Genomic DNA, 18,315 nt, shown 5'->3' with positions numbered 1-18,315 from the left:
TGAGTTTGTTTGGTCATGAGTGTTTGTTTGTCTAGATGGAATCCTCATTTGGTCCTCGTTGATAGGGTTATGATTGCAGCAAGGTAGGAACGAAGGTAATCTTATATATATTTCATTATTTGTTTGTTTGTTCTTAATCAATCCGTAGCAATAGGTAATTAATTATTTCGTTAGAAGTTTGGGTTCCCATTTCTCACATCTTTCCCAAAAACTTTGAACTGATTTTATCTCTATTATTAACTACAAATCTTAGGCGCCCACGTACGTCAGATCAATTGCCGCCTTTATCAGGTGATAGACCTACCTGTTGCCATTAAAACGTTTAATAGCGTTTTTAAACAACTTTTTAATGACATTTAAAAATATCAACCCAAGCAGAACCAAATTCGGAAGGATTACCCCCGAGAGTTCATTTAATTCCTTTTAGGATGAAAAAGTAATCTGAACGCCATTGACCCAATTATTTTTTGATTCACTTAATATTTCAGCGTTTCACTGTCAGTCTCTCTTATCTACCTTAAAAATTCCCAAATCGTAAAATTGGTGGGTCCTAATCTTTATTAAAAATAACTCCCTCTAAAGAAAAATTATGTAGGCCGTTTCTATTCAAAACTCGGTTGCCAGATGGCTCTGGCTTGTAATAAAACCTTTTTAAGCTTGATATTGGCATAAGTTTATAAGATATGTTCCATAAGTATGACACTTCCTATACTTCGTAATGCTACTGAGAGACTTACAGCTCGAGCTAGTTAGAGTGAGAACGATGGAAGCGAGAATTGAAGTACTACACTCGGTGGTTAATTTTGCAGGACTTTCATCTAGTCCTATTTAGTCTGTTCTAAGCCTTTGACAGCAGCGTCTCACCAGGCCTACATCGCTTTACCTTGAATCTATGACCTACCTCATTCACTTCATGACAAGCTCCAGTTTGTAACCAGTGACAAACTTATGGTGGAACATATCTTATGAACTTATGATAAAGGATTAAGACTCAACTTGTAGATCCAAAGACGTTATATAAGGCTTCGAAGTTACCCCGAGTCCATTTGTTTTAAGGGCTCATATCGTGTCGCGTCTTTGGACTCACCACCGGATGGTCCTTCATAAGAAAAGGGCCCATTGCAGTAAAACATTGAGACATACAAAGTCTGCGCATGCGCTAGTTGCACCATAAAACCCTTTCTAGTAAAGCGAGAATTTCCATTGAAAAGGCGTATCGCTGGAAGGCATCCCCGAACGGTATGTCTCGACTAAATTAGTGTTTTAGTTTTATCTCGAAAAGTGTAAGGAGGTCTGCTCAGATTATAATCTGTGCCGTTCTCTACGTGATCGGACTCTTCAAATTAAACGCGGATCCGTTATAAAATCATGGATATCTTTACTTTTTAAAAGAAATCCTCATTTTTTTTTAACTTTAAATTTATATATACAAAAAAATAATAATTAAGGTGTAATTCGAACTATATAGTATAATTACATAAAGTAGAATTTTCGTGGGAAATCGTGCTAAAATTACAAATTAATTTTATTGCCTATTAGACCTAAATCTTAATTAATACCTACCTCAATATAAATGTTTTATTATAAATGAATTAGAATGTATATTAAAAAAATTAAATTAACTTTAATATTTAGGACAAACATGATTTGATTTACCTCGAGGCGTTGTTTGTATCTATTTAGAATAATCAAATCATCAAAATCAGGTATGGTAAACCGCAGTATCTTTTTTGATACTTTGTATATCTTAGAAAATTAAACCCTTTCATTGCATAACCCTATATTGTTCTCAATAAGAAAAGGGGCTAAGCATTTCAGAGCACTTGGTGTTCACGTTGTACCAACACTGAAGGGATTGTGAGGGGCTTAGCACTTAGTACTCGGTACCCACGTTGTATGAGTACTAAAATCATTACTAGTTTTCGAATCTTCGAAATTTTTACAGTCCAATCGTGGGTTGTGCGTTTTTTATTTGAAAATTGTAAGGTATTAATTAGTGCATACGTGCCCAAGTATCCAAAAAAGGGTAATTATAGTACAGGATGGGATGGTTCTATGAGCGAACATTTTCCTCTCAAAATTAATTAATGGTTGTTTAATTACCCTTTTTGTTACACCCTGTATTAAATTAAAAAGAAGTATTTATTTCTGTAACGTGAGAAATAGACAATTGAAAAATCCCAAAGTTTAAAAAAAAAACTATCAGGTCTAATTCATTTACTATTCAAGTCATGCCTGCTCCGAATTACTTCATCTCCAAAATCTATTACATGAAAAGAATTGAAATAGTTTATTTTACTTTATTTTATGTGAATTTAACAATGAATCACAATGAATGCTAAGGAAACATTGAAATTTTACACAAAAGATCTTGTTATCCGAACAAAAGACATTTGAGATATTTTACATAAGAATGAAACCAAGATTTCAATTTGAGATTATTAATATATATTTATTTTTTTTAGGTGATTGGCCTCGAAAATTGAAACACTCGCCCTTATTAATTATTTCTTGAATGATAAATACCCGCCGGATACTGGATAAAAAATATACAGGGTGAAAATCTTGAGTTAACTTGACGTGTGAACAGAAGTTGGATTGCAAGTTGCGTCACCATTTGAATTATAAATTGATCACACTGACCAATTTTTGCCTACTCAAATTTTTGTGACCCGGATCTAGTTCAGTCAAAAGGTTGTATCGTTTGAAGAGGTCTTTTGGATAAGTCATTGTTTGGACATCCATCGAATTTAGAAAACGTGTGTTAATTCGTACCCAATATCTATCTAAATGTTCGAAATGCAGTCAATTGATACATTGTCAACATTGATGGTGTATTTCGACTACTCATTTAGTTTCTCTTGGCCTACTAGCGAGCCTGTAAGTTGAAATTATCCCTGGAGAAGTTCGCTTCTAGAGAGTGTTCGGTAACGAAATCACGAAGGTGGTTCCACCCTGTATAGGAGTGTTTAAGGAAAGCCCTAGCTTCCTTGTTAAAGAGCCACAATGTTAGCCCTTAAGCGCGGAAAAAACGGGATTTCGAGTTTTAATCCCATTCCATTATAGCGATGCCGGCGTATCGTTCAGTTTACTTATCAGAACACTCGGGTACATTTCCAAAACGCGCCGATAATTTTTTTTCGTGATTTTGCTTCGAAAGTCGGTAATAATTCACCAGTTGTTTGAACTAAAGGTCGGTGGATTGATAAACTCTTAATAAGAGTCCTATCAGGTACTGTAATTTTTGGGGAAAACGATAAATTAATTTAAAAAGTCCGGTTTCTTCGGCTCGCTCGCGATTACACGATCTTGTTTCAATTTCAAGATTACGCAATTTAACCTTCAACCTTTCGTCTCATTAGTCTTTAAAGTAATGTAAATTTATGTCAAAATATGCGCGGGAAATATGTAAAATTTCTTTCCCGTTGCACGATGGCTAAGTTTATGAATTTGAAAAATTCCGGAGGCCTAGCTTTTCAATTTCTAATTTTCGCGCGCTTTTAAAACATAGAGTACTTTCATGTGATTAGACAATACCTTAAACTATTCACTAAGACTTGGTTTTTGGTTTTTTTTTTAATTTTCAATTCTTTCTAATTACGCGCGCTTTAAAAATTGGTGTCACGTGGTTAATGTAAGGAAGAACACGTTTTATAAGGTCTGAACATAGAGATACGAGTCTGAACAACACTTTATATATCTTTCCATTATAATGCAAATTTATTTATATCAAAATACATACGATATGAGCTATTATTAGAAACAAATTTATTTTCTAAAGATAGACAACGCCTTAAGCCAAAAGAAGTAAATACTGTAGAGGGGACCTATTAAGCGGGAAAAAGTTAACCCCGTCTAAATTTACATACATAATGATGCACTTGTTACTATAAACCGGTTCTGTTGTTATATCTATAATATCTCTAATAGACCTTTTCGACGTAGGCAACCCTCAGTATCGGGACGGCGTACAAGGGGGTCGATACACTGCCATCCATCTCCGCGCACTCTCATGATACAAAATGACTACAGCGCAGGCGCCAAAAGCGAGATGGAAGGCCATGCCTTTCCCTCTCAGTTACATCGAAATGGTCTATTTGTTAGAAAATTAGAAATAGCTCAAAAATAGAAATTTCAAGTTCAAGGTTCTTTTTTTCTCTAATATATTTTTAGATTCAAAATGTATTCGATACCAGTGTCTGTCTTGATAGCTTTGATAGCTAATCTACACGGGTCTTTCTCTTTTAATTTGGTATCACCAGTGTCATTCAACGTTTACGTAGCTCCGTTTCATGGGGCCTTAATAAAGGAGGATCCACTTTTACCCATTGTGGCTCTGGGAGCTCTGGGTATATCCAGTGTAAGATATGAACAATTTCCATTCAATAGACCATTTTCAAAGTTTGACATTTGAACACGGTGGTATGTGAACAACAAAGTCGTTAGATGTGGCTTCGTCAAAAGGACTTCTGGTAACTTCGAAGCCTTATCTAATGTCTTTGTGTCCACCTAGCCAATCAATGTCCCATCTTAACCCTATATCAAACAGACGATACTGTTGTCCCCTTTGAAATTTTACGAAATTCTATAAGGTACCTTTTAACATTATGAAGCGGCATACTTTTGTTTATAGGCTGTGGTACTTCACCGTCTTCACGCTGTACCTAAACCAATTCGACATAAGGAATACTTAGCGATTAAACACGCTAAATTCAAAAGATTCCCGAAATTTCCTCCATTTCCTAAGCTCCCCGGACCTCCGACACATTTTCCTGGATTTCCTGGACTTCCTAATAAAGAACCATTTGGATTCCCACTTCCCGCTGGAATTCTTGGCAAGGAACCATTTGGATTCCCCGGATTTCCTGGTCTTCACGGTGCTCTCCCTCAGACTATTATATTACCACCTAAATTATTACCCCCTCATTTAAGTAACGAACTTTTATTGAACTCTAATAAATTTTTACCCCATTTTGGTTCGCGTATAGTTTAGCACACTGTGCTTATTTAACGAAAAAGTCGAGAGACTGGACTTAACTAAGTTCAAGCGTGAACTTTGAAAATATTTATTTAAAATTTTTCACATTTTTGACGTTCCAAAGACGGACATATTTTTTTGAATGCAATATGATCATAATGTAATTTTTCGTCGACCCAAATCCTCAAATTGTTCTGGCAAATTTTGTCCAAACACGTGACAGGTGTGTGTTAAAACTAAATCGTTAACATTCTACACTTAACTTCCTCAATTATTGGATTTCGATTTAAACGCCGTTCAATTTTTACCGAAAATATTTCGACGTTCGCAATAAAATCGTGTTTTAAAAAATTTGAACTTGAAATAATTTTATTATTACTTTTATTACTGTTTTCTTGAATAGCCCAAAATAAAAATTTCACCTATTTTCATAAAGTATTGCCCTAACTTCTTGGACAGCGAGAAATAACCTCATTAGTTATTCAGTAAACCGAAGTAAGCGGGACACAAAGGTGAGTTCCATCATAAGTTTATAAGATATATTCCATAAGTATGACACTTCCAATACAAGTTCGTAATGCTAGAGACTTACAGCTCGAGATGACTAGTTCGAGAACGACGGAAGCGAGAATTGACTATACTCCGTGGTTAATTTTGCAGTCCATCTAGATTTCTATTTAGTCTGTACTAACCCCAAATTTAACAGCACTGCCTCACCAGACGTCGGTTTACAAGAATCAATGACCCACGTCCCTTCACGACAAACTCCAGTTTGTAATCAGTGACAAATTTATGGAACACATCTTATGAACTTATGGTTTTATATACATATAAATTTTTTGGAAATTCTTTCGACTAATACTTATAAGGATATTAATAGGGTTATGACCCTTTTGCGCGCTTGATATAGGCTTAAGACGTAACATATCCGGGGTAAGCCTCCGCAAAGACGGCCGATATGGTTTCAAAGTCCTTTAATTTGAAGCAAGATCGGCCGTCTTTGAAATGTATGTTACCCAATCAACAACAAGGTGGTTAAACACCGACTCTATTTCATAAAGCGATGCTCAATTTTTCGGGAAGTAAACCCAGCCAATTTTAATTAACTAGATTCAATTTTAAATAGAATATATATTAAATATGATTTTCTATAAACGCGTACATAGGTCAAGGTCTTGAAGGTTATATAATAAGAAAACTCATCTTGATCGAATGTTTCCTCCTCGAATTGAGCGAAAAAAATATCTGTAGGGTATAGAACCCGTTTTATCACGTTGATCTCTGTACCACCACCCCATCTCTTTATCTGAGAAAAACAGAAAAAAATTGTGTCACGACCAATCTAGGGATTAGAAGAAGCGAAGGTGGGAATTTCTTTTCAGCCTAGCTCATTCTCTCGTCAACTGGACACGGCGTAAGAAGTACATTGTCAATGATTGTCGGGACGTGAGTACCGAATACCTGTTTTTAAAATACCTTTTTTGGGCCTCATTCAATTTTACTTACTGATATTGATATAATTAATATTATTGATTGAAAGAATTTATTTTAAGGGGAACTTTAAATTTAAAGTCTTAAGATTATTTCATATATTTGTTCTTTACGATTTAAACAGTCACAATGTGTTAATTTCCCAATTTGAGTGAGCAAAGATTTTAGAAGTGATTAATTTGATTGAGTTCTAGACCCGTAACCTTTTAGTTTTACGTTCAACTAGCAGTCCAAAATTAATGACCTCTTTATTTACTTTCAAAGTTTTTAGATCAGCTCTATGAAACGCAAATTATGTTTGTTAATTGTTTGGAGTTATATATTGGGCTGGACGGACGCCCTGAACGCATTCTCCCCCTTCGCTTTCACAGTCATTGCCGCACCTGTCGCTGGTCGTCTACGTCTCAATGATCCGTTAGTTCCTGTCGTAACGCTGGGTGCTTTGGCTCTCACCAAGGTACGTTGCAACGCGGCATTTAAATTAGAACCGCGACTTATTTATTTCATTAAACAGTTAGTCCTAATCAAGAGAATAAAAGGAGTGCCCAAACCGATCCGCGAATCCGAGTACTTGGCCATAAAACACGGATGGTACCCTAAAGGTCCTAAACTACCCGCCGCGGTCAATATTGGATTTCCACCGGGTTTGGCTGATCGGGCACCGGTTCAAATTGGATTATTTCCACCCCTTCTCTCTATTGGTAAACCAAAACCTCCACCGCCCCCGTTTATCAACCAAATACCACACGGGAAACCATTCTTTCCCCACGGACCAATCATAGGTGGTTTTGATCCTCATCTGCCCAAGAACCACTTTCCACCTCCATCAGATCCGAAAGCTAAACTGCAAAAATATTTGTCCATACATCCTATTAAAATCTATAATACTATTAAATTCGGTTAATGTAAGAAACTGTTAAGTTATCTATCTAGTCTAAACAATTCCTTAAATATAATAAATCAACTATTGTAAATCAACGTGATATTATATAATTTAAAAAAACCGCGCATTCTGGAAAATGGAGTAATGATTGATGATGGAGTGGATGCTGTAGAAGTAAATGCCAATGGAATTGGAAAAACGAAGCTTTTTCAGCGTCGTCCGCTTCATTGTCTGCTACTTTTTTTTACTAATTTTGGTAGCAGCTGGAATAATGCTGGATTAAGCCACAAAACCGATGGTACGTTTTGGTGAAGCACGTGTACGTTTAGCTCAAAATTAATATTAAACAAACGTTCTAATTATTTAAAAAGAAGTTGATCGAAGTTATTTTTAAATTAAATTTATCAAAGCTTTAGGAATAAGTGATAAGTGTGTCGTGAATCCGTTTAAACATTCTGGCAGGGCCAAGTCCCTCGCCGTAGATCGAAGTAAAAGTATTTCTTTCGAAGGGATCCACGTGTCATTAGATACGGAACTTTCGTAAACTTTATCGAATTGCTTAAACTAAAAACCTATTTAAAAGCAATGGAAATAATGCGAAATAATTACGGGCAACCGCGCCTGAGTAGAGCTTTACGTCTACTCACTGGTGAAGCTCCGTTAAAAATGATTGAATTTGGTGATCGTGAGAACGAATGGAGAGAAGCGGCGAAGAAGGCCAGATGGGACAACGCTAATCGAATTGGCCAGTAAGTTCATCTTTTATTTAAAGTCAAGACTCAGGTAAGAAACGTCTTTTTTTTTAAATCATTATAGAAAAAATGTAGCTAGTTGGAGTGCCATTAAAGATCTGATGGCATTGAAGAGTGAATATTCCGAAACGAGAATTAAAAACTTAATTAGAGATTACTTAAAGCAAATCCAATTTCTACGTAAGATTAAATTGAATGCCTTTAATCGCTAATTAGTTTGCTAAAATGAATCGTGGACATTTTGTAGTTGGTTCAGAAACCCCTGACACTGTTAGCGAGGCAGCGGGTATTTATATATTGGAACTTTTTCTCGGATGCGAAATTCTTGAAAAAAAGCAAATTGAAGAGTTAAACGAGATATTTGGACCTAGCGAACGAAAGGAAATTGAGAAATTATTTGGATTAGTTAAAAGTGTCTTGTCACTACTTAAAAAAGACGATTTTGAATATCTACTACAATTTCATAAACCGGATGAAGACCTTATGTCAATTCCTTTTGGTTCCAACCTTAAAATCAAACCCCCTACCGAGTTTAAGATCGAAAATCTAGGTTTACGTTTTTACGAGCGGCCCAAATTACCGGCCACAACCGAAGGTAGCATGAGATACGAATTGCCAGTCTTAGAACCAGTGAATGAAAGGAAACAAGGCACGATCTATGATAGAAAATGGTTAACGCGACAATTGAATACGGTTTGCGACGCGCAATCTGTCGACGCGATTATACCACAAGTAATACTAATGCTATCTTCGGACAAGACTGCCGATGATCTTGGAAATGAGGTAAGTTCAATTTTGAGGCACTGCGCCACTTGTATTGAAGTGATAAAACGGTGATGGTAATTTACCCGTTGCGATATCGCGATTGTAAAAGATCCGCTCTGTTACGAAACAAAATCGATATTAGTGAAACATCGCATGATAATCGGCTCTATTTGGTCCAAGGTCGGTTGATAAGCGGTTCCGATACATTATTGCAAGATTTGTAGTAATAGAAGATCGCTTCATAATCCGCGCTATTATTGTATTGTAAAATCGGTTGCGAAAAAAGATCGATTCGTAATCGGTTCTATTAAAATATTATAAAATCTATATCGGTAAAAGATCGGTTTATGATCGGCTCTATTAATATATTATAAAATCTTTATCGATAAAAGATCGGTTCATGATCGGGACTATTAATATATTATAACATCTATATCGATAAAAGATCGGTTCATGATCGGGACTATTAATATATTATAACATCTATATCGATAAAAGATCGGTTCATGATCGGGACTATTAATATATTATAACATCTATATCGATAAAAGATCGGTTCATGATCGGGACTATTAATATATTATAACATCTATATCGATAAAAGATCGGTTCATGATCGGGACTATTAATATATTATAACATCTATATCGATAAAAGATAGGTTCATAATCGGCACTATTAATATATTATAAAATCTATAACGATAAAAGATCGGTTCATAATCGCGGCTCTAATACAAAAGCAGAAAATCGAAAAGATCGTTTAATATTAGCAAAAGTGGATGAGATCCACTTTTGATATTAGTCTTTATCGCAATTTTACGAAATGACTTAATAATCGACTCTGTTACGATATTTCTCCGCTATTTAAGCTGCTTGAATTACTCGGTTGCGAGCACGTCTCGCTTATCGGAGAAATAATTGAGAATCGAAAGAATTTGATTAATCCCAACACTTCCGAACCGATGGTAATACACCAATTAACGGAGAACCGTCCGAACTACGGTTGCCAAATTGTAATTCAATCGGAAGACGAAAAGATTTACAAAAAATATATTCGCAAAGAAGATAAAAAAATGCACAAAGATATGGCTAAGATATCGGATAATGGTCAAGAAGTTGAGTTTGACCCTCAGTTATTGAGACAACAAAGGTATATAAGATTTAGCTCGCGTACATTAAAATAGATTGAATGATTTTCATTTACAAACAAACGCAGGGATGCGCAGATATTAGCCGCGATGCAAACACCCTTATTTTCTAATAAATCGGTTAACGTTGGTTCGTCAGTTCCTAAATTTCCCAACGTTTACGATTCAATGCTCGATGCCAAACATTCGTCCGGGTTCATTTCGGGCGCCAAGGTAAGTGACGAAGCGTACTATTTACGATATTAGCAACGGTAACAACGAGAATGCAAACTCGTAGATGTTATTACCCGCAAACTGCGAACGTAAAAACGATAAAAAGTACGAAGAAGTGTTTATACCAGCTACGAAGGGAAACACTTCAAACATATGCCCCGAACACGTCCTTGTCGAGGAGATGGACGAAATAGGCCAATTGGGCTTCAAGGGGATTAAGTCTCTCAATACGATACAGTCCATGGTTTACCCAACCGCGTATTACACTAACGAAAATTTGTTAATATGCGCACCAACCGGCGCTGGTAAAACCAACATTGCCATGTTGACGATATTGCACCAAATTAAACAACATATGGAAGGTGACGTGTGTCGTCGGGATAAATTCAAAATTATTTACGTAGCGCCTATGAAAGCCCTCGCGGCGGAAATGGTTCGTAATTTTTCGAAACGTTTAGCGCCATTGGGGATTGCCGTTAGGGAATTAACGGGTGATATGCAACCGACAAAAGCTGAAATTACTCAAACTCAGGTATGTCAGATACTTTAGTAACAGCGCCACGAACTATTTTCATCGAAACAACCTTAAACAATTAGATGTTGGTCACCACGCCCGAAAAATGGGACGTGGTCACGCGTAAATCAACGGGCGATGTTGCCTTAACGCAACTCGTAAAGTTGTTAATTTTGGATGAGGTTCATTTGTTACACGGTGATCGTGGTCCCGTTTTGGAGGCGTTAGTAGCGCGAACAATCCGTCAAGTTGAATCGTCCCAAAGCATGATTCGAATTGTCGGTTTATCCGCCACCCTACCAAATTACTTGGACGTAGCGCAGTTTCTAAGGGTCAATCCTTCGATTGGCCTCTTTTTTTTCGATGGGCGGTTTCGACCCGTGCCCTTAGCGCAAACGTTCATTGGCGTAAAAGAATTGAACGCTCTGAAACAAATGCAGGATATGGAGGATATTTGTTACGAGAAAGTGTCGCATATGGTTGATAAAGGGCGACAGGTAATATATTTCCCGAAGTGTACGCCTGTTCTTTATGGTAATTGACGAATTCGGAATTGGTAGGTAATGGTATTTGTCCACGCGCGAACCGCTACCGTTCGCACAGCCAAAATTATGCGGGAATTAGCTCAAAAGAAGGGTCACAGTGAGGTATTCGCGCCTAAAGAATGTCCGCAATACGGCACAGCTTTGAAACAAGTATATACGTCAATTTTACCAATTTAGCGCGACAGAAAGACAAAGTTTTATAAATTTTGCAGATCATGAAATCGCGCAACAAAGAATTACGCGAACTATTTCCTTGCGGTTTCGCCATTCATCACGCGGGAATGTTGCGTAGCGATCGAAATATGGTCGAAAAATTCTTCGAAGAGGGTTTTATCAAAGTTTTAGTTTGTACCTCGACTCTAGCGTGGGGTGTTAATTTACCCGCGCATTCTGTCATAATTAAGGTAAGTTAATTAAAACGCGACATTGCCTCGATGACTCGGTTGTTGTTGTAATTCGTATAGGGTACCGATATTTACGATTCGAAACACGGTACTTTTGTGGATTTGGGGATTTTGGATGTCATGCAAATTTTTGGTCGAGCGGGACGACCTCAGTTTAACGAAAATGGTCACGGGACCATTATAACTACGCACGAGAAGCTAAGTTATTATTTGTCCTTACTGACTAGTCAATACCCCATTGAAAGTAACTTTGTCAGTATGTTGACTGATAATTTGAATGCGGAGGTAAGTTGAAGTCATTCGCGTAAGCGTATTGTAGGCGTATACTCGATTGCGTGAAGCTAGTAAAACTGGACGCGATCACGAATTGGAACTTAGCGAGGTATCTTTGCGAGATTGTAGTCTGCTGGCAATTTTTGGCAAGCAACGTGCGCAAATAGATAAGCAGCCGATCGAGTTCTTAAATACGCGCAGACATTACGTAATGCGCGTAGTTTTAGTCTAATCGGTGTACCTTTTACGCGCGTAGATATCTTTGGGTACCGTCTCAAATATCGACGAAGCCGTCGAATGGCTCAGTTACACTTACCTTTTTATTAGAATGCGAAAAAATCCGTTAGTGTATGGAATACCACATACTAAAGTTCTGGTATAATTAATCAAAATTATTTAAATTTAATTAAAATTATTTTAATTAAAACTAAGTAATAACCAAATAGGAAGATCCGATGTTAGACGAATACAGACGAGAATTAATTATAAAAAAAGCTCGGGAATTAGATAAAGCTAAAATGATTCGTTTCGATGAAAATAACGGGTATTTTCAATCATTGGACATTGGTCGTATTGCCAGCCACTTTTATATCAAATACAATACCATTGAAACATTCCTCGAATTGCAACGTTCCGTTATGGACGAATCGAAGATTATTGAAATGGTGGCCCAAGCCCAGGAATTTGACCAATTAAAAGTGATTTTTATTCGCTTACTTTCGTTTCGTTTCGTTTCGTTTCGGAAGTATCTCGTGAATTTATAATTTATCGCAATTTCAAGGTAAGAGACGATGAAATGGAGGAACTTGATATTCATTGTTCCGTCGATTGCCAACTTCCGGTTTACGGCGGAAGTGAAAATACTCACGGGAAAGTTAACATTCTATTTCAAACTTACATATCACGGGGATATCTTAATTCGTTTTCGTTGATATCGGATCAGGCTTACGTTGTTCAGGTAATTGTCTGTCTGTCTGTCTGTCATTTTATCGGAAAGGTTCGCGATAGAATATTTCTTTGTTCTCCAATTGAATAGAATGGAGTTCGTATTTTGCGAGCTCTTTTCGAAATGACCTTAAAAAAGGGGTTAGCCTTGCTTTCGGGAAGAATTTTGAACTTGTGTAAAATGATGGAACGACAACAATGGGGTCACGAAAGTCCCTTACGACAATTTAGAGAGATATCGGTCGAAGTCTTGCGTCATATCGAAGGCAAACGTTTGTCAATACAAAATTTGAAAGAAATGGATTCAAAAGAAATCGGGATTTTGGTCCGGCACGTTAAAATGGGCTCGACTATCAAAAGTTGCGTGCATCAAATACCCGCCTTGCTAATCGATCCTTCAGTTCAACCCATCACGTGTAACGTACTTCGGATCAAATTAGACGTTATCGCCGATTTTACTTGGAATGATAAAGTTCACGGAAAAACATCCGAAAATTTCTGGATTTGGGTCGAATCCCCCGAAGATGATGCCATTTTCCATTCCGAGTATTTTGTTCTTTCCAAAAAACAAGTAAGATTGAATCGATTTACTGGTACTGCATTGGGGCGCACTCGCGTTGCTCTGGAAACTAGCTCCTGTTCCATTTGTAGGTCAGCTCGCGCTCGGATTTTATAGAGTCAGACAGACGATCCAAATGGATCCGGGGAACGGTTTAGGCGATCCAAATGGATCCGGGGGACGGTTTAGGCGATCCAAATGGATCCGGGGAACGGTTTAGGCGATCCAAATGGATCGGGGGAACGGTCTAGACGATCCAAAAGGATCTGTAATTATCAATTTAGCCACCCATTATTAAATTTAAACGTTAAGAAATTCGCGAGCGATCTTAGAGCAGTTAAAACGCGACAAACCAAGTTAGACAACGGTGCCTGACTTTAACTTGGAACTTTCAGGTAGTTAAAAAAGAAGTTCAAACGTTGGTCTTCACAATCCCAGTTGACCAAAACCTTCCACCTCAATATATGGTGCGCGCGACTTCCGATAAGTGGCTCGGGGCCGAAGGTTCAGCTCCTATTGACTTTCGTAATTTGAGAATGCCACTTCAACGAGTTCCAATAACTGAACTGTTAGATTTGCAACCTTTACCAAAATCGGCTTTGAACTGCAAAGAATACGAAGAAATCTATAGCTTCAGCCATTTCAACCCAATTCAAACGCAGCTCTTTCATACGTTGTACCATACGGAAAACAACGTCTTATTGGGAGCGCCAACTGGTTCCGGAAAGACCATCGTGGCCGAGGTCGCCATGTTTAAAGTCTTTAGAGATCATCCCGGAGCTAAGGTTGTTTATATCGCGCCCTTGAAAGCTCTCGTTAGAGAACGAATCGAGGATTGGAAAGTTCGATTCGAGAATATGCTGAAGAAAAAGTTAGCGTTGATATTCTTTTCGCGAGTTCCCCGATAAGACCACCGACCCTCTAAAAATAATCAATTTGACTCCGTAGGGTTGTTGAATTGACGGGTGACGTGAGTCCCGATGCCAGATCTATCTCCCAAGCTGACGTTATCGTCACAACCCCCGAGAAATGGGACGGCATCAGTCGTAGTTGGCAAAACCGAAACTACGTTCAAGACGTAGCTTTGATAGTCATCGACGAAATCCATCTCTTAGGCGAGGATCGCGGTCCCGTACTCGAAGTTATCGTATCCAGAACCAATTTTATATCAGCCCATACCGAAAAACCCTTAAGAATTATTGGTCTTTCAACGGCTTTGGCTAACGCGACGGATTTAGCTACTTGGCTCGGTATTAAAGATGTTGGCCTGTATAATTTTAAACCATCCGTTCGACCCGTACAGTTGAGCGTTCATATTCAAGGGTTTCCCGGAAAACATTACTGTCCTAGAATGGCTTCCATGAATAAACCAGCCTTTAGAGGTAAGTTCAAGCGGTGTTCCGAGGGGGTTAGCTCGAGGGCATAATCCGGCACTGCTTAGTTCGCGGAAAAACGACAGGGCTTCGAACTTTAGAAACTCTTTAGTATCGGAAGTGTTTCACTCGTTTCAGCCATTCAGACGTACTCTCCAATAAAACCAACGCTCATTTTCGTTTCATCTCGACGTCAAACTCGTCTTACAGCGCTAGATTTAATCGCTTATTTAGCCGCTGAAGAAAATCCAAAGAAATGGGTTCATATGGATGATAGCACGGTACTTTTCCTTATTTTATTTTTGGTCTTTTGACCTTTTGACCTTCCGTCATCCAAACAATCTCGTATAATATAACTTTCGTAGACGAATTCGATCGTTCAAAATATCAAAGACCAAAACTTGAAATTGACTCTCGCTTTCGGTATTGGATTACATCATGCCGGTTTGCACGAACGCGATAGAAAAACTTGCGAAGAACTGTTCGCTAATCAAAAGATTCAAGTAATACATATAATTTAAAAAACGGTATTTAGTTTAATATTAATTGCTCTTATACATTGATTGTTTAGGTTTTAATCGCGACGGCTACGTTAGCGTGGGGGGTCAATCTACCCGCTCATTTAGTTGTTGTCAAAGGTACAGAGTACTTTGATGGTAAAACCCGAAGATACGTTGATTTTCCAGTTACCGGTAAGTTGGTAACTTCTTTTAGCCATCCGTTAATTTATAGGTTAATTACGAAAGTTTAATTTTAGACGTTCTTCAAATGGTTGGTCGCGCTGGTCGACCGCAGTTTGACAATGAAGGAATCGCCGTTGTCCTTGTCCAAGATTCTAAAAAGGAATTTTACAAGAAATTCTTTTACAGTCCATTTCCGGTCGAGTCCTGTTTGTTGCAAGTACTCGCTGACCATCTGAACGCCGAGGTAGTAGCCGGTACCATTTCAACCAAGCAAGATTGTTTGGATTACCTTACTTGGACTTACTTTTTCCGACGCCTTGTTCAAAACCCTAGGTAACCAACCGTCTTTTTGGTACTGTTTTCACGACCAAGGTTTAACTAATTAATTATACTTATAAATTTGAAGCTATTACGGTCTCGAAGATACTGAAAACTATGTCCTAAACAAATTTATATCGTCGTTGATTGATAAAGCATTAGGGGAGTTAATGTTGTCCAATTGTCTCGAGGTCGAGGATGTAAGTTCTATTTTACTTCCGAGTTTTCTACTAACCTTCTTTTTTGCTTCCGAGTTTTCTACTAACCTTCTTTTTTGCTTCCGAGTTTTCTACTAACCTTTTTTTTACTTCCGAGTTTTCTACTAACTTTTTTTTTACTTCCGAGTTTTCTACTAACTTTTTTTTTACTTCCGAGTTTTCTACTAACCTTTTTTTTACTTCCGAGTTTTCTACTAACCTTTTTTACTTCCGAATGTTTACTTCCCAATTTACTACTTCCGATTTCTTTCATTCGCGTGGAATTTATTTAGGATGAAAGAACTCTACATTCAACAGTCTTGGGTTGTATCTCGTCTTATTACTATTTGAATCATTTGACGTTGAGAATGTTTAAGGAAAACATGGGCGCCGATTCTTCGCACGAAAGGCTTTTAGAGATATTGACTCAAGCTGTAGAATACTCCGAACTTCCGGTTAGGCATAATGAAGACGCCATTAATGGGTAATTACTATAACTATAATAGTTCTGAGCGTTACGCGAAATGAAACTTCGCGATGTGGGCGGGATTTTTCCCGCCTTGCTTGTCGCGCGCCGATTATCGGAAAGTTCACAAAAACTGTGACAAAGCGTTAGCGACTTCGTGAATGTCGTTGCAATGTCAATTGCGAAACGATTGTCGACATACCATCGCGAATATTTCGCGATGGTATATTGTAGAGGACGCGATAAAAACGAGATTCACCGGATTTGACGCGGAATTTCCTATCTCGCATAAGTTGAAGGTTTCATTGTTAAGGCTTAACTAAACTGAACGCAACTCTCGCGATTTGGGCGTATTTAGGGAGCTGGCGAAAAGCTGTCCGCTGGAAGTGAACACCAATTCCTTGGACAGTCCTCACACGAAAGCCCACTTGTTATTCCAAGCGCATTTTAGTCGTCTGCATCTACCATCGATTGATTATTTCACTGATTTGAAATCGGTGCTCGACCAAGCCATTCGTATTATCCAAGCCATGATTGACGTTAGCGCCGATCAAGGTTGGCTCGCTACAACCTTAAGATGTATGGAATTACTTCAAATGGTCTTGCAAGCGAGATGGTATTCGAATAACTCCATCTTGACCTTGCCGTATCTTGAAGATACGCATTTGGCGCTTTTTCAGTAAGTTCAACCGAGAACCCACCACGCGAGGGTTCTTGGTTCGGTTTCATTTACAATTACGTATCTTAGTTCTCTGACATGGGGTTCGAGTAAAGAATCGGTCGGCTACCCGTGCGACTCCCTTCCCGAGTTAATGTCCGCCATTCACGCCAAAGGTTACAGCGCCTTATCGTACGTTCTCGGGAAACATTTGGACACAAACCAAATTGAGCAGATATACCAAACGTTAAACGCATTGCCGTTATTAAATATCGAAGTGTCTATCAAAGGATGGTGGCATAACGATGGTACGCAACAGACTAAACCAATACCCGTTGGCCCTCAAGGTAAGAACCCCTCCCTTATAACCTACGTCACGCGAAACTGAAACCGAAAGTTGGGTTCCGCGTAATAATGTAAGCCAAAAACAAAAACTCCTCATTTCAGTTAAGGGTTATGACCCTGACTCGTGGGTTCAAGTTCACGCTGATCAAGAATATTTAATTTGCGTCAAAATTCTCCGACCATCGAGAGGTCCCAAAAGAAATGACACAAAAGCCATCGCCCCAAAATTCCCAAAGCAAAAAGACGAGGGCTGGTTTTTGGTTTTAGGGTCATCGGAATCTAAGGAGTTGGTGGCCATGAAAAGGGTCGGTTACGTTCGGGGAAGAACCAATCAACAGCTAGTTTTCTTTACGCCCGTGACCCCGGGAAGGTATATCTACACCCTCTACTGCCTCAGTGATTGTTATTTAGGCTTAGATCAACAATACGATCTTCATCTCGAAATTATCGATGCTTGCGTTCAAGCTCAGATAAATTCCGAAGTTGCTGAAAGTGTTAAAAAATAAGTTTTCTATTCTACCATTGTAAATATTTGGACAGAATAAAATTATTTATGTCTAAAAAACTAGTATATTTAATATTATAAGCATTAAATATGGTGGCCGGTATTAGGTGAGTAAATTTCGTGAAGTGAGTGATCCAGTGGGCTATGTTTTCGGTATTATTAATTGGCCATATGTCTAATCAGCGCCACTAGCGGATGGTCTGAAAACTACTCCCATAGAGTCTAGGTATATTTAAGCAGGTTTGCAGAATTTCCGCCATATGGCTCGAACGCCGCGCCATCTGACGGAAATTCTGCA

The 18,315-nt window shown here is 38.2% G+C and overlaps 3 protein-coding genes and 1 long non-coding RNA gene across 9 annotated transcripts; 3 read left to right on the top strand and 1 right to left on the bottom strand.

Annotated features, from left to right (window-relative positions):
* Window positions 1-1,624: 1,624 nt before the first annotated feature.
* Window positions 1,625-5,389, top strand: LOC149705131 (uncharacterized). Of its 4 annotated transcripts, none has more exons than XM_089865325.1 (4): window positions 1,625-1,706; window positions 2,466-2,556; window positions 4,174-4,360; window positions 4,634-5,389. In XM_089865325.1, the coding sequence occupies exons 2-4, from the start codon at window positions 2,516-2,518 to the stop codon at window positions 4,991-4,993; spliced, it is 588 nt and encodes a 195-aa protein (XP_089721451.1). In that variant the 5' UTR covers window positions 1,625-1,706; window positions 2,466-2,515; the 3' UTR covers window positions 4,994-5,389. The 4 variants fall into 4 exon arrangements, with proteins under 4 accessions (XP_089721451.1, XP_089721453.1, XP_089721452.1 ...); XM_089865327.1 differs by having other exon boundaries at window positions 2,466-3,658; XM_089865326.1 differs by lacking the exon at window positions 1,625-1,706 and having other exon boundaries at window positions 2,389-2,556.
* Window positions 5,390-5,882: 493 nt separating this feature from the next.
* LOC149705130 (uncharacterized) lies at window positions 5,883-7,459 on the top strand. 2 transcript variants are annotated; one of them, XM_089865324.1, is made up of 3 exons: window positions 5,883-6,424; window positions 6,734-6,926; window positions 6,984-7,459. In XM_089865324.1, the coding sequence occupies exons 2-3, from the start codon at window positions 6,750-6,752 to the stop codon at window positions 7,371-7,373; spliced, it is 567 nt and encodes a 188-aa protein (XP_089721450.1). In that variant the 5' UTR covers window positions 5,883-6,424; window positions 6,734-6,749; the 3' UTR covers window positions 7,374-7,459. The 2 variants fall into 2 exon arrangements, with proteins under 2 accessions (XP_089721450.1, XP_089721449.1); XM_089865323.1 differs by having other exon boundaries at window positions 6,734-7,459.
* A 127-nt stretch (window positions 7,460-7,586) lies between these two features.
* Window positions 7,587-18,077, top strand: obe (activating signal cointegrator 1 complex subunit obelus). The gene is made up of 25 exons (XM_089865322.1): window positions 7,587-8,101; window positions 8,169-8,284; window positions 8,352-8,887; window positions 9,741-10,021; window positions 10,088-10,232; window positions 10,297-10,764; window positions 10,830-11,243; window positions 11,307-11,441; window positions 11,504-11,695; window positions 11,756-11,980; window positions 12,225-12,344; window positions 12,415-12,666; window positions 12,750-12,926; window positions 13,005-13,484; window positions 13,868-14,343; window positions 14,421-14,854; window positions 14,984-15,126; window positions 15,211-15,348; window positions 15,417-15,537; window positions 15,603-15,861; window positions 15,935-16,046; window positions 16,337-16,527; window positions 16,868-17,188; window positions 17,258-17,514; window positions 17,615-18,077. Exons 1-25 carry the CDS (start codon window positions 7,938-7,940, stop codon window positions 18,016-18,018), a joined length of 6,561 nt encoding a protein of 2,186 aa, XP_089721448.1. The 5' UTR covers window positions 7,587-7,937; the 3' UTR covers window positions 18,019-18,077.
* On the bottom strand, window positions 15,359-16,338 carry LOC149705129 (uncharacterized). 2 transcript variants are annotated; one of them, XR_016381532.1, is made up of 2 exons: window positions 16,144-16,338; window positions 15,359-16,112 (listed from the first exon to the last, which is right to left on the bottom strand). It is a non-coding gene; the product is annotated as an uncharacterized LOC149705129 (long non-coding RNA). The 2 variants fall into 2 exon arrangements; XR_016381533.1 differs by having other exon boundaries at window positions 16,174-16,338.
* Window positions 18,078-18,315: the final 238 nt, after the last annotated feature.

Source organism: Phalangium opilio, unplaced genomic scaffold (assembly GCF_054372755.1).
Source record: "Phalangium opilio isolate 3A_F unplaced genomic scaffold, DU_Popi_V2 ptg000014l_1, whole genome shotgun sequence".
NCBI lineage: Eukaryota > Metazoa > Arthropoda > Arachnida > Opiliones > Phalangiidae > Phalangium > Phalangium opilio.
This window is presented reverse-complemented; position numbering and strand designations above follow the sequence as displayed.